Source organism: Musca autumnalis, unplaced genomic scaffold, assembly GCF_047663935.1.
Source record: "Musca autumnalis isolate F117 unplaced genomic scaffold, ASM4766393v1 scaffold_1, whole genome shotgun sequence".
Classification (NCBI taxonomy): domain Eukaryota; kingdom Metazoa; phylum Arthropoda; class Insecta; order Diptera; family Muscidae; genus Musca; species Musca autumnalis.
Window position 1 is genome coordinate 299,784,746 of NW_027411644.1, and position 13,770 is coordinate 299,798,515.

At 42.6% G+C, this 13,770-nt stretch overlaps 1 protein-coding gene across 1 annotated transcript; it reads left to right on the forward strand.

Annotated features, from left to right (window-relative positions):
• The first annotated feature begins 9,981 nt into the window (after window positions 1–9,981).
• Window positions 9,982–10,922, forward strand: LOC141392331 (carbonic anhydrase 7-like). Its single transcript, XM_073965283.1, has 3 exons — window positions 9,982–10,168; window positions 10,258–10,520; window positions 10,587–10,922. The coding sequence occupies exons 2-3, from the start codon at window positions 10,263–10,265 to the stop codon at window positions 10,920–10,922; spliced, it is 594 nt and encodes a 197-aa protein (XP_073821384.1). The 5' UTR covers window positions 9,982–10,168; window positions 10,258–10,262.
• The last annotated feature ends 2,848 nt before the right edge of the window (window positions 10,923–13,770 follow it).

Consider the following 13,770-nt stretch of genomic DNA (forward strand, 5'->3'; position numbering starts at 1 on the left):
ATGTCTCAATAACAACAACAACAACCAAAAAGTTCTATAAAAAACCCATTATTTGATAATCAGATGTTTTGCTGGGATGCATGTACCTTAACATCTCTTCGAAATTTTACTAACATTATTTTTTCAGTCTACTGGTAATTCAAAAAGTAGCTTGTATACATTACCTTGTAATAGGTCATTCGTCTCATGTGGCTACAATTTCTTTTGCTGGGAAAAAACAAAAATTTTCAGCTGAATATTCTGTTTAAGAAATAATAAGACATTTCAATATGTTAGAAGTTTTGTTTACTAAAAATGAATTTCATTAAAATCATATACATACATACATATACAAATGCATATTTATTTAGCAATCAAAATATTTAATGCACTCACAATGGCCAATTCACTGTGAATTCAAATGTTTAAACAAAATTCATTAGCTTTTGTTAAGAAAATAATTCACTCCTAAATTTTAAAGCATTTTCGAAATGAATAGAGCCACATACATTGTCATCAGAAAATCCCAACTTTCTTTAAAATTCTTTGCTATTAATTTATTTTCGCAATTTCTTTGTTAAACAGAAAAAATATAAATAAATGGGAAATGTTTTTCTTTGCTTGTACCATTCTTAAAAAAAAAGAAAAATAAATACAATTTTTTAAAATTCTATAAATTCACTGGGGATTCAGGTTAATACCGCCAGTTATTGTATTGACTCTTACTGTCTGGTATTCCTCCACCTCTTTGCAATATGACAAAATTATTTAAAATTATTTCGATTTTATTGCCATTTATTTGTGCCTTCTTTAGTTGTGCAAGAGGTAAAATAAAATTTGATTCGTATTTGGAATTTCCGATATACCTTGACATTTCATTAAATCATTACAATAATATTTTATGTAGATTAATTTTTATAATTTTAATATATTAATTATTTTAATTTCAGCTGCAAGCCAATGGGGCTATGAAGATGCCGAAAAATGGGCAGAGAATTTTACAAAATGTGACGGCGAAGAGCAATCACCTATTCACCTTCAAACATCAAAAGTGAGTACCTACTACCACTACTACTACCATTTCTATTTAATAATAAGTGCCCAACAACAATTGGAGAACCACATTAGACGAATAACCCATTACAAAATAATGTAAACAAGCTACCTTACCAGTAGGCTGAGAAATAATTCGTTTCTTCTTTCCAATGCAATGGCTCTGGATTTTAACCTTACTATTAAGGGCCGAACTTTTTATACCTTCCACCATATTTTTTATAATGTGTCTTAAACATTAGAAATACCTAATATCGGGCGTTCTATAGGACCTATATATCCAACGGTGACTAAATACCTAATTTAAGCCCTTTCGGATAAATAGTTTGGCTTAAACCTTCAAAATACCAAAAATCTGTAGGTACCGTTCTACGGGGCTATATCAGAACGCTGACATGCACCGACCATTCTGTACATGAATACTTAATGGCCTGTTTCTCTTAGACGATACGAAATTACTACCAAACTCCTGTTATTGTGGCATTTTTTGTTTGATTGAAAACAAAATTTAATTAAATATTTTCCAAAAAAAAAAAACAGAAGTTTTATAGTAACTTGAACGAATTTGGTTTCCAATTGTCTTAATAAAACTGGGTATTAATCCCCCTATGGGGCTATATCAAAACGTTGACCTGTACCGACAAGTTTCCGGGGCAGAGCTTTATAGCCCTAGCGAAAACTAAATACCAATTTTCAGTTATTTCGTTGAGAAAATGAGGCAAAAACCTTAAAATTGCCCGAAAATCACGTATTTGCACCGACAAATTTCTGGTGGAGAGTTTTGTAGTCCCAGCGAATGCGGCGTGATCTCCTTTCAACTACATCACTGTATGTATGTAGCCAAGCCTGTCTGATAGCCTTGCCTTGTCCGCAAGATTATGGCAAGAATGCTCACGGAAATAACACCCAAGCAGGTTCAAAATTGACAACATCTTGTTGTGTTGATGCACTGTTAAAATCTACACCTTTCATGAAGATGGTCTGCTGGTGTCATGAGGAGGCACCCTGTTACAGTCCTTAGGTCGGCATTCTGGTATAGGTTTGAAATATTTTTCCACTGCGTAGCGGCCTCATTTGTACCGCATAGCTTACCATAGATCGATCTATAGCTTTATAAGAGGTCAACAAGGTTTCTTTGTTCGCAACCCAAGTGCTGCTTGCCAGCGGCTCGAGGCACTTGTTCCTACTTTTGGTCATGTCGCAAGTAGTAGTGGTTCGCTCCGATGACTTAAATATGCTTCCGAACGTTACACACAATATCTTGGGTTTTCGGGGCAAGTCTCATTTCAGCCGTCCAGGTGGTGAATAATGTGGCAGTCGATTTTCATATTCCTCTGATGATATAGCTGAACTAAATCAGCTATGTAGATAATCAACCTTTTACAAATGTCATCGACAATAGAACCCGGCACCAACAACGTACAATCATACGGAGAGTGTGAAATTACCGAAAGGTGGATATTAAAACAGTTCCTGAGATATCAACCAGCCTTTACGAAGGTCTTCTATTCTATAGGAGCCTCCTACGGAGGTCGTCTATTCTATAGAAGCCTCCTACGGAGGTCTTTTATTCTATAGAAGCCTCCTACGGGGGTCTTCTATTCTATAGAAGCCTCCTACAAAGGTCTTCTATTCTATAGACGCCTCCTACAAAGGTCTTCTATTCTATAGAAGCCTCCTACTGAGGTCTTCTATTCTATAGAAGCCTCCTACGGGGGTCTTCTATTCTATAGAAGCCTCCTACGGAGGTCTTCTATTCTATAGAAGCCTCCTACGGAGGTCTTCTATTCTATAGAAGCCTCCTACGGAGATCTTCTATTCTATAGAAGCCTCCTACGGAGGTCTTCTATTCTATAGAAGCCTCCTACGGAGATCTTCTATTCTATAGAAGCCTTCTACGGAGATCTTCTATTCTATAGAAGCCTTCTACGGAGATCTTCTATTCTATAGAAGCCTCCTACGGAGATCTTCTATTCTATAGAAGCCTCCTACGGAGATCTTCTATTCTATAGAAGCCTTCTACGGAGATCTTCTATTCTATAGAAGCCTTCTACGGAGATCTTCTATTCTATAGAAGCCTTCTACGGAGATCTTCTATTCTATAGAAGCCTCCTACGGAGATCTTCTATTCTATAGAAGCCTCCTACGGAGATCTTCTATTCTATAGAAGCCTCCTACGGAGATCTTCTATTCTATAGAAGCCTCCTACGGGGGTATACTATTTTATAGAAGCCTCCTGCGGAGATCTTCTATTCTATAGGAGCCTCCTACGGAGGTCGTCTATTCTATAGAAGCCTCCTACGGAGGTCTTCTATTCTATAGAAGCATCCTACGGAGGTCTTCTATTCTATAGAAGCCTCCTACGGAGGTCTTCTATTCTATAGAAGCCTCCTACGGAGGTCTTCTATTCTGTAGAAGCCTCCTACGGAGGTCTTCTATTCTATAGAAGCCTCCTACGGAGGTCTTCTATTCTATAGAAACCTCCTACGGAGGTCTTCTATTCTATAGAAACCTCCTACGGAGGTCTTCTATTCTATAGAAACCTCCTACGGAGGTCTTCTATTCTATAGAAGCCTCCTACGGAGATCTTCTATTCTATAGAAGCCTCCTACGGAGGTCTTCTTTTCTATAGAAGCCTCCTACGGAGATCTTCTATTCTATAGAAGCCTTCTACGGAGATCTTCTATTCTATAGAAGCCTCCTACGGAGATCTTCTATTCTATAGAAGCCTCCTACGGAGATCTTCTATTCTATAGAAGCCTCCTACGGAGATCTTCTATTCTATAGAAGCCTCCTACGGAGATCTTCTATTCTATAGAAGCCTCCTACGGAGATCTTCTATTCTATAGAAGCCTCCTACGGAGATCTTCTATTCTATAGAAGCCTCCTATGGAGGTCTTCTATTCTATAGAAGCCTCCTACGGAGATCTTCTATTCTATAGAAGCTTCCTACGGAGTTCTTATATTCTATAGAAGCTTCCTACGGAGTTATTATATTGTATAGAAGCATCCTACGGAGGTCTTCTATTCTATAGAAGCTTCCTACGGAGTTCTTATATTCTATAGAAGCCTTCTATTCTATAGAATAGGATTAGTGTCTGTAGAGCCTTCAATACTGGCTACAGAAGTAAAATCGGCATGTACGATTCACCTCGGGTGGCATCCTTGCCTGGCTTTAGTTGATATGTATGGCTAACAATAGGACACTTGTCAAATACTCAACTCCAGGCTCATTCAGTTGCTTAAGCATTACGTATCATTGAGATTCCGTGTGCGCCCAACGCTTTGGATGGGTACCTGGGGTTGATCTAAAGGGTGCTCTCGAATTCGAGAGTGATTAAACCTTGGCCAATATTTATTAAATCCTGTTTCAGGTGGTTTAGCCAATTTTTTCCACTTATGCTCGCCTATTAGCTTGTTGACTTCAAGAGTAAGTTCGTTATCTCTAGGTTCTTCAGGGTTCGTACGATGAAGCTCATCACGCTCATTAGCTAGCTAGCTGCTGGGAAATTTGGTCTAATTTCGGGTATTGGACCATCAGATATGTATGTAGCGGAAGGTTGCAGCATCGCCTGTCGGTCTGTCTGGCTGGTGGGCACGATAACTCTCGAACGGATTAACCAATCTGGTCAAAACTTCGTAATATTTTAGCCCAACTTAAATAAAGTTCAATGATGGCCCATCGGTCCGTCGGCTACCTCCAACAGAAAAGTTCAACAAATTATGCCTACCACAACTCTCGGTGCCTGTAACCGATTTGGTCGCTCAGGTCAGAATGTGGACTATATCGTTTAACTCCTTCGGTTATAATCCCCACAGTTTCAAAATATGTCTCGAAAAGTTTTGTTCTCACGGCCCTATTAAAATGTTCCGGGGCAAATCCCAGCTTCCTGATATAATGGCCAAACGTACATCAAGTTCCGAAGAGGTCTATATCGGATAACACCTTCGGTTACACCACTCACAAAAGATTACAAATTTCGCTTAGAGGATAGTTTTGAAATTTTTACCGAAACCACTTCTTGTGGTCCTGTTTACAGCAGTTTTTCGTGAACAAGTCTATGACCCCTGACATAATGGTCTAAAAACCTCTAAAAATTCTACCATGGCTGCTAAAAATGCAGGTGGGCACTATAACTAGCAAAAGGAGTGACTGACATTGGTCCAACTTTTGGACTTTGTAAAATATCTCTCCAAAGACAGGTTTTTCTCCTTCAAAATTGTCGCTTAAGTCCAGTTTAATGGATAATCGAAGATTCATCGGATTTAGTCCTTGTGATTACAACAATACAATTGTGTTCATGGACAAGTCCATGTTGCCATAATGACGCACTTTCTACGGTTAAAATGGCTTCTGTCTATAGAAGACCTCAAGAGATCTTCTGGCTATAGAAAACCTCAAGAGATCTTCTCTCTATAGAAGACCTCAAGAGGTCTTCTATATTAGTCCATTCCTTCAGGTACCTGCTCGGCAAGAGTTCAACACTTTTTCGTTGCTGAAATGTTGAAATTTTTCCCAACATCCCCGAATCGAAAAAGGAGACTTCTTTTATATCAATGAGTGTACGCCGATTCATATTGGCTCAATGATATGGGACCTACTTTTTATCGACGAATCCGAACGGCTTGTCTGATGACACCACTTTTAGGGAAGTTTTTCATGGCTGAAATACTCAGGAAATGTAAGGGGATTGAACCGCAGGGATTCTGAGTGCAATACGGACGTGCTTACCACTGCACCACGATGACTCCCGACGACGGTGACTACTTTCTCAAATATAGCAACAATTGTCGTTTAGGGATTCTACTTGTACTACCATGTCGTTTAGGGGTACCCTTTAGGTCCACCTCATTAATATTTAAAACAGATTAAATCTTAGAACATTTAACGCTCACCAATCCGATATAATGGTTGAGCCTGGTCGAATATATTTTCTAATTATAGGATAGAGAGTATATCTGCAGAGATAACGTAGATGTTGATACCCTTTTCCACACCCCCAAATATCCATTGGCTTTCCACTGCTCTTGTTGTTGTTGTTGTAACAGTGTTTTTTTATTATGTTTGTATGTTCGTTCTCTTGTTCAATCTGGCTCTGGGTCTATCTCCAGTTCCAGGAAGGTGGCTACTTCGATGGGATGTAACCACAGATCCACTGGAGTCAGATGAGTAGGCTTGGCGCGGCAGTTGAATAGGCGCTTAGTATCGTGCGGGCCCATGCCGCATACTGGGCAGATGTCTTGCTCGGTGCGATCGATTCCCGCCCAATAGGAATTTAGGCGACTGCAATATCCCGAGCGTAATTGAGCTAAAACTACTCTGGTTTGTCGTGGCAGCTGACGCTCTTCAGCTGCGATAGATGGGGGATGTACTCCGATGACTGCATTCACACAATAATTTCTTATGGTCTTAACAACTGTGTCCTTGTGAATGCTGTTCAAACCTGCCTGTTATGCCTGTTGATCTAGAGGTTCTCTCCTATATTGTTGGACCGCCGTCTCTAGAGCATGAATATCCTTCTTGATATGCCTGGGTGTATCGGTGGCCAGCAGATGGTGATTGGGATGGGTTGAGCAAGTACTGCAACTATAGGATCTCAATATGTTGTCGTACTGGAAGAATCTTTGCCCCCTTATGTAGATGGTAGATTTGAGGAGGCACCCTGTTGCTGTTCTCAGGGCGGCGTTCTGACAAATGTGAATCTTATCCCACTGCGTGTCACATAAATTCGGGGACCAAACTGGGGCCGCATAGCTTACCACAGACAGACCTATCGCTTTATACGTGGTCAACAAGGTTTCTTTATCTGCACTCCAAGTGCTGCCGGCTAGGGACTTGAGGACCTTGTTCCTACATTTCAGTTTATCGCAGATAGCTGTGGCATGCGCAGACGACGTGAAAGTGGTGTCGAATGTGATCCTTAGAATTTTGGGGCAGTTTGTGGTCGGAATTCTGCTACCATCGGAGAATAGGAGTTCAGTCTCTCACAGATGTCATCAGGGTAGGGACCTGACGCCAGGATCGCACAATCATCCTCATACGTTACGATCTCAATGCCGTCTGGAGGGGGCGGAATACAGGAAAGGTAGAGGTTAAACAGATCCGGAATTCCACATACAACTGGCGACCACACATATAGTTGATTATCCAACGTTTCGGACTTGGCCGGAGGGTTGTCTGCTCGATGTCCTCGAATAGCGTGGAGTGCTTGACAGTATCAAAGGCTTTTGATAAGTCAAGCGCCACCATCGCTGTTCTATCACACGGCCGCTCCTGGTTGAGTCCTCGACAAATCTGTGTGGAGATGGAGTGCAGCGCTGTTGTCGTGCTGTGCTGCTTACGGAATCTATGCTGATGATCGGCAACTTGATAGCTATTTCTAATGCTGGGGAGGACTAAGGTCTCAAGGGTCTTCGCTACAGGTGGCAAAAGCGAAATCGGCCTGTACGATTCACCTTTGCTGGCATCCTTGCCTGGCTTCAGTAGCGGGACAACCCTGCCCATTTTCCAGACTTCGGGAACAATAAGGTTAACAGGTTGAGAACTTTAGTGAGATACTCCACTCCCGGCTCATCCAGCTGTTTCAACATTACCATGGAAATTCCGTCAGGGCCCAACGCTTTGGATGATTTAGCGTTCCTGATGGCATTCGCAACATTATCCATTGTAAAGTGTGGTGGTTCATCCTCGGCAGGAAGAGATCTAATGCGACGTAACACTCTTCCCCCTGTCACTCTCGGGGTGCTCGACAAACTGTCGATTGAAGTAACTTGCACACCTGTTTGGGTCAGTCAACGTAACGTCGCCAAACGTGACAGAGGTCCTGTCATCCCGGGGTTCGAGAGTGACTTAAACGTTGTCCACAATTTACTTATACCGGCTCCAATGCTGCAACTTTTCAGATGATTTAACCACTTGTCGAGCTTATGTTCGCCGACCAGCCGGTTAACTTCCAGTGTCAGCTCCCTGACTCTGGGGTCGTCGTGGTTGTTTCGACGAAGCTCATCACGCGCATTTGCTAATCCCGTCGCCTCTGCTGGGAAATTTGGTCTTACTTCGGGTATTCGACCAGCAGGTATATGGCGAGCGGCTGCAGCATTGATGATGTCTCGGAACGTCCTTTCCGCTACCCGAACATCAGAAGGATTGGGCAATTCTCTGAAGCGGTAATTGGTGAACTCTCTGAAACTCGGCCAATCAGTTATCTCATGATTGACGAATGTGCGGCGTTCAGAGGTGATGACATCGGGTGGTCTGCTAATGGAGACAGTTATGGGGAGATGGTCTGATCCATGGGAAATAACGGGTTGCCAGGTAACGTCATTTGTCAGACCAGTTGACACGATGGTTATGTCTGGCGAACTGTGACACGCTCCTCTAATTCTGGTAGGGGCGTCCTCATTGACCGAGCAAAACGTAGAGCTATCAATCTGCTCCGCCAGCGCTATACCTCTCTGGTCGTTTCCGATGGCCGAATGCCACATCTCATGATGCGCATTAAAGTTCCCCAAGGCCAGACGATTCTGACCTTCCAAAAGCGGGCTGATGCTAGGCTTATAATCTGAGATACAGCTATTTCTCGGCGGAATGTATACGATCAGCAACTCTATCTCGGCAGTTCCAACCTGACTGCTACCCCCATACATTCGATGTACGGGTCGTTAGAGGCAGGTTCAAGCGAGATAGGTCTGTATTGAACAGACCGGTGCAAAAGGAAAGCTAATCCCCCACCTCCACATCTGGTGCGATCCTTCTTTATTACGTTGTAACCATAACAACGTACTGAGCTGTGGTCGTTCAGCATGATTTCCTGCACCGCCGAGACCTTGATCTTCTTCCGATCCATAAAGTCCACTGCGATTAAATTGCAAAAAGGACGCATTTTCTGGGATTGGAACAACAACGGCTGGTGTTAAATGCTGCGCGTGCGGCTGCTGTTGGGGGGACTGCGGGGAGTTTCGTAATCCGACGATGAAGTAGTTTCGTAATCTGACGACGATTCACTGGGGGCTGTGTTCTCGCAACATGCAGCAACATAGTCCCTATCGTAGTCCCTCGCGTGGGCAAGTCCAGAGCAACCACTTAAATGCACCCACTCCTGACATCTATTGCATCTCACCAAAGATTAGATATGGGTGAAGATGCGGATGTGACAAACCGAGCACAAATATATTAGTCCTGGGATTTCCTCCGTCCCGGAACGGACCAAAAGAATCCGGAGCAGACATTCCGGGATATACCGCTCCCATGACAGAAAAACGAAACAAATACAAATATATGTCCCGGGTCAATCCGGTACAGTGAACCCGCTGCCATGGGATTGCTTTCCACTGCTTGTACTCGATTGTTCATTCGCTTCCCAATCTTAGATTCGTCCATGTCTTCTGTGATTCCAAGGCCGCCAAACTGTCTGACATGAACTGAAGATGACAAATTTCCGGAAAATTGTTACAGCCAACCGCACAGAACGCATACAACATTTACCTTCCAACAATCAGAAATAAAGACTGAGCCCGGTTGAATATATTTTTTTAATTATAGGATCGATAATCTACAGGCACTATAAAGCAGTTGTGAATGTATGTACCTTTTCACACCACCAACGAACCATTAGCTCTCAACTGCATGTCCCCGATTGTAATTTCGCTTCCCTATCATAGGCTCGTTCATTTCCGTTGTGATTTCAGGGCCGCCAATCTATAGTAACGTTTGAACTGAACGAACTGAAAAAAATTGTTACAGTCAGCCGCACATTTCTCACCGATGCTGCCTCTTCCATCTTGTCGGCTGGAGAGTCAGTGACCACACAAAACAATGATATAAATTTGATATCCATCATTCCCCTATAACACCTAACATTTATAGTTTCCTTCATAAACCTAAACAAACTTTTATAATTTATTTGACATAAACAGGAAATTGGGTTAGTTGACTTGTCACCTTGCCTCGCTAGTCTTTTTTTCTAAAGCCTAACACAAAACCATCCAAAAGTTATTTAAACTTTTATTTGTAATTGAGCATTTGTTATTTAATTTAATTTGCAGTCTTTTAACACACCATTGGCACCCATACAATTCAAAGACTACAACATTCCATTTGGGGGCTCTTTGACCTTGAAAAATAATGGCCATTCAGGTGAGTAGCGAAACATTCAAAGCATATACCAAACATACATACATATGCACATATGTGGCAAATAAACCATCTTCTCAATCCCATTTTAGTTGAAATGACAATACCGCCAACCGAAAACGGAGCTAGACCCAGTATTAGTGGTGGAAATTTGCTGGGAAGATTTGAAGCCATGAGTGTTCATTTCCATTGGGGTAGTAGAACTAGCAAAGGTGCCGAACATGTCATCAATGGCCGGCGTTACGATGCTGAAATGCACATTGTCCACAAAAATGTTAAATATGACACAATTGCTGAGGCTACAGCACACAAAGATGGTCTGGCCGTTTTGGGTATTATGATAAATATTGGAAGAGTAAGTGGCAGTACTAAAAGAAGTCTAATTTCTACTAAAATAAATAATTAAATTTTTTTATGCTAGAATATCGATCGCATTTATCCTGCTCTGGATAACATTTTCAACATGGTACCCGATGTGACAAAATACCAATCAACAGCACCTCTCAGTCTACGAATAACTTTAAGTCATTTCTTGGGTGATTTGAATACAAATGAATTCTTTACCTATCAAGGTTCGCTGACCACACCAGATTGTTCGGAGGCTGTCACCTGGACTGTGTTCCCGCAACCCCTTTACATTACACTTGAACAAATGCAGAAATTATGGTCAGTTCGTGATATCAATGGAGAAGTGATGATTGACAATTATAGACCGGTACAACCGACTAATGGTCGTGTGGTATTATATCGCCGTTAATTTTTGATTTTCAGCGTTATTACAATATTTTCTTTTCTTTATTCCCTTTGGCTTGTTATGTGTATTCATTTAAATAAACGAAATATTCGAATTTTATATGAAGTTGCTAAATTATTGTATACGGCACTAGATGCCTTTGCGACCCAAGTACAGCCGTGCTGTAGGACTTCAAGCCGCATCATGAGCTTTGGCATTCCATCCTTGGTAATGACCAGAAGGGTACAATGCTGACCAAGCAAATTGATAGTCACACATTCCATGGTGTATGAAGAGGCTCCTAGGAGGCTGAGAGGAAATTGCCAAATCTCGCCCCAGCAGACATCACCATTGTGGCACCCGGTATGAAAATTATCACGTGTCTTGGCAATCCATTATCTCGCTTTGCTCACAGCCCCAACTTCATAACTCTCTGAACCATGGAAAACCTGATTGGTAAGGGTTCAGAGTATTTCGACTTACCGCTTCTGAGAGTTGCCCAGTTCCTCAGATCCTGGCGTAGCTGAGAGAATGTTCCGGAACATCATCACATCTGCAGCCGCTCTCCGCATAGAATAAATTTCCCAGCTGAGACTACGTTACTAGCAAATGAGCATGATGAGCTTCGTCGTACGAGCCCCGAAGACCCAAGATTTGGGGAACTTACTCTGGAAGTCAACTGGCTAGTAGGTGAGCACAAGCCGAAAAAAGGCTAGAACGCCAGAAGCAATGCAACATTGATACAATATTAAGTACGTAAATGTTGGACAACGGTTAAATCATCTTGAATGCGCACATCGTAACAAAGACCGATCCAAGGAGATGTCTGTCTTATTTTAACTCCAGTCTATAGAACACCCTGAGAGTGATAGGGCGAAGAGGAGTGTGCCACGAGCCCTCCCAGCACAATTTACGATGATCGATGTTGTAGATCTCGTCTCACTTTTGTACGTTTTTAGCGTCCGGCTCAGTCGATGAAATATGTGATAGGCTAAATACCAACATAGCTGACTAAGTGCAGTATGTAAATACATACATATCGCTCATTTACTCAAAGAGTGACACATCTCAAAAAACCCAGTTCCGAGTTTTAAGTTGGCGATTAAAAAAATTTAACTTCCCAACGCATTTTTTGCCACTCTTTGAGTAAATGAGCTATATGTTCAACAACATCCCCGAAGGCGCAAGGGGACTTCTCTCATATCAATAAGTGCACGCTGATTCATGGGCCAAGTCCGAACGACGTCTCTTACGACACCACATGTAGAGAAGTAAACCAACATTACGCTGAGGAGATTTGCTAGCGCCGAAAAATTTTAAGTTCAGGTTAGGGATTGAAACGAAACTAGGCCATGTTAGCTCGATTAATCCAATTAATTAATGAAAATACCCTTCGATATATCTACTGCCACACTCTTCCCCACCTAGATGGCTGAAATAAGACTTCCCATGAATGCAGTTGTCCAGGCAGTTCAAAGATAGAGTGTGAATGCTGTACTCGGAGACCACCCCTATCCATCGCCGCAGAAGAACTTCAACTGATTTGGAAGAATATCTGTTCGTGGCGGTGCAACGCCTACAGCGTTGTGATGAGGAAGGATCGCACCAGAAATTGATGTGGGCCATTACCTTTCCTAATGCACCAGTCTGTTCAATACAGACCTATCTCACTTGAGCCTTGTTCTATTGACCCATACATGGAATGTGTGGGGGTATCTGTCAGGTGTAGAACTGCCGCGGCAGAGTTGCTGAACGTATACATCCCGCCGATAAAAAACAGTAATCCAGGTTATAGGCCAACATTATACCGCTTTTGGAAGATCGTAACCGACTGGTCTTCAGGAACTTTAATGCTCATCATGAATTGTGGCATTTGGTCCTCGGAAACGACCAGAGGGCTATAGCTGGCTGATCAGATTAATAGCTAGCTCTGCATTTTGCATGGCCAATGGGGACATCCATACCAGTATTGGCGAAGAGTGTCACAGGTCGCCAGACATAACCATCGTGTCACCTGGTCTGACAAATGGCGTCACCTGACAACTTGTCGTTTTTCTTGGACCAGACCATCTCCCCATAATTGTCACCATCAACAGACCTCCCAATTTCATCCCCTCTTAACGCCGCACTTTTATCAATCATGGGAAAGCTAATTGGTCGAGAGTTCTCTAATCATCGCTTCAGAGATCTGCCCCACCCTTCTGATGTTCGGGTAGCGGAAAGGACGTTCCGAAATATCATCACAGCTTCAGCCGTTCGCCATATACCTGCTGGTCGAATACCCAAAGTGAGACCAAACTTCCCAGCAGAGGCTACGGATTAGCAACTGAGCGTGATGAGCTTCGCCTTACCAATTACAGTGACCCCAGCGTCAGGAAGATGTCACTCGAAGTTTAAAGGTTATTCGGTGAGCATAAGCGGAACAAGTGATTTAATCATCTGAAGAATTGCAACATTAGAGCCGGAATAAGTGAATTATGGGCAACGGTTAAGTCACTCTCGAAACCTGGAAAGAAGGGTATTCGACCTCAGTCACTTTTAGCGACGTTACATTTACTGATCCGAAGAGGTCCGCAAGTTATTTTAATCGACAGTTTGTCGAGCACCCCGGGTGTGGCAGGGCGTATCATCCAAAGCGGGAGTCGAGTATTTCCCGAAGTCTGGAAAATGGGCAGGATGGTCCCGCTATTGAAGCCACGCAAGGATGCCAACAAATGTGGATCGTACTGACTGATTTCACTTTTGTCGCCCGTATCAAAGAAGCCTTAGTCCTCACCAGCGTCAGAAATAGTCTTCACCAGCGTCATCAGCATGGGTTCCGTAAGCAGTACAGCACGACAACAGCGCTACACGCCATCTCCGCACACATGTA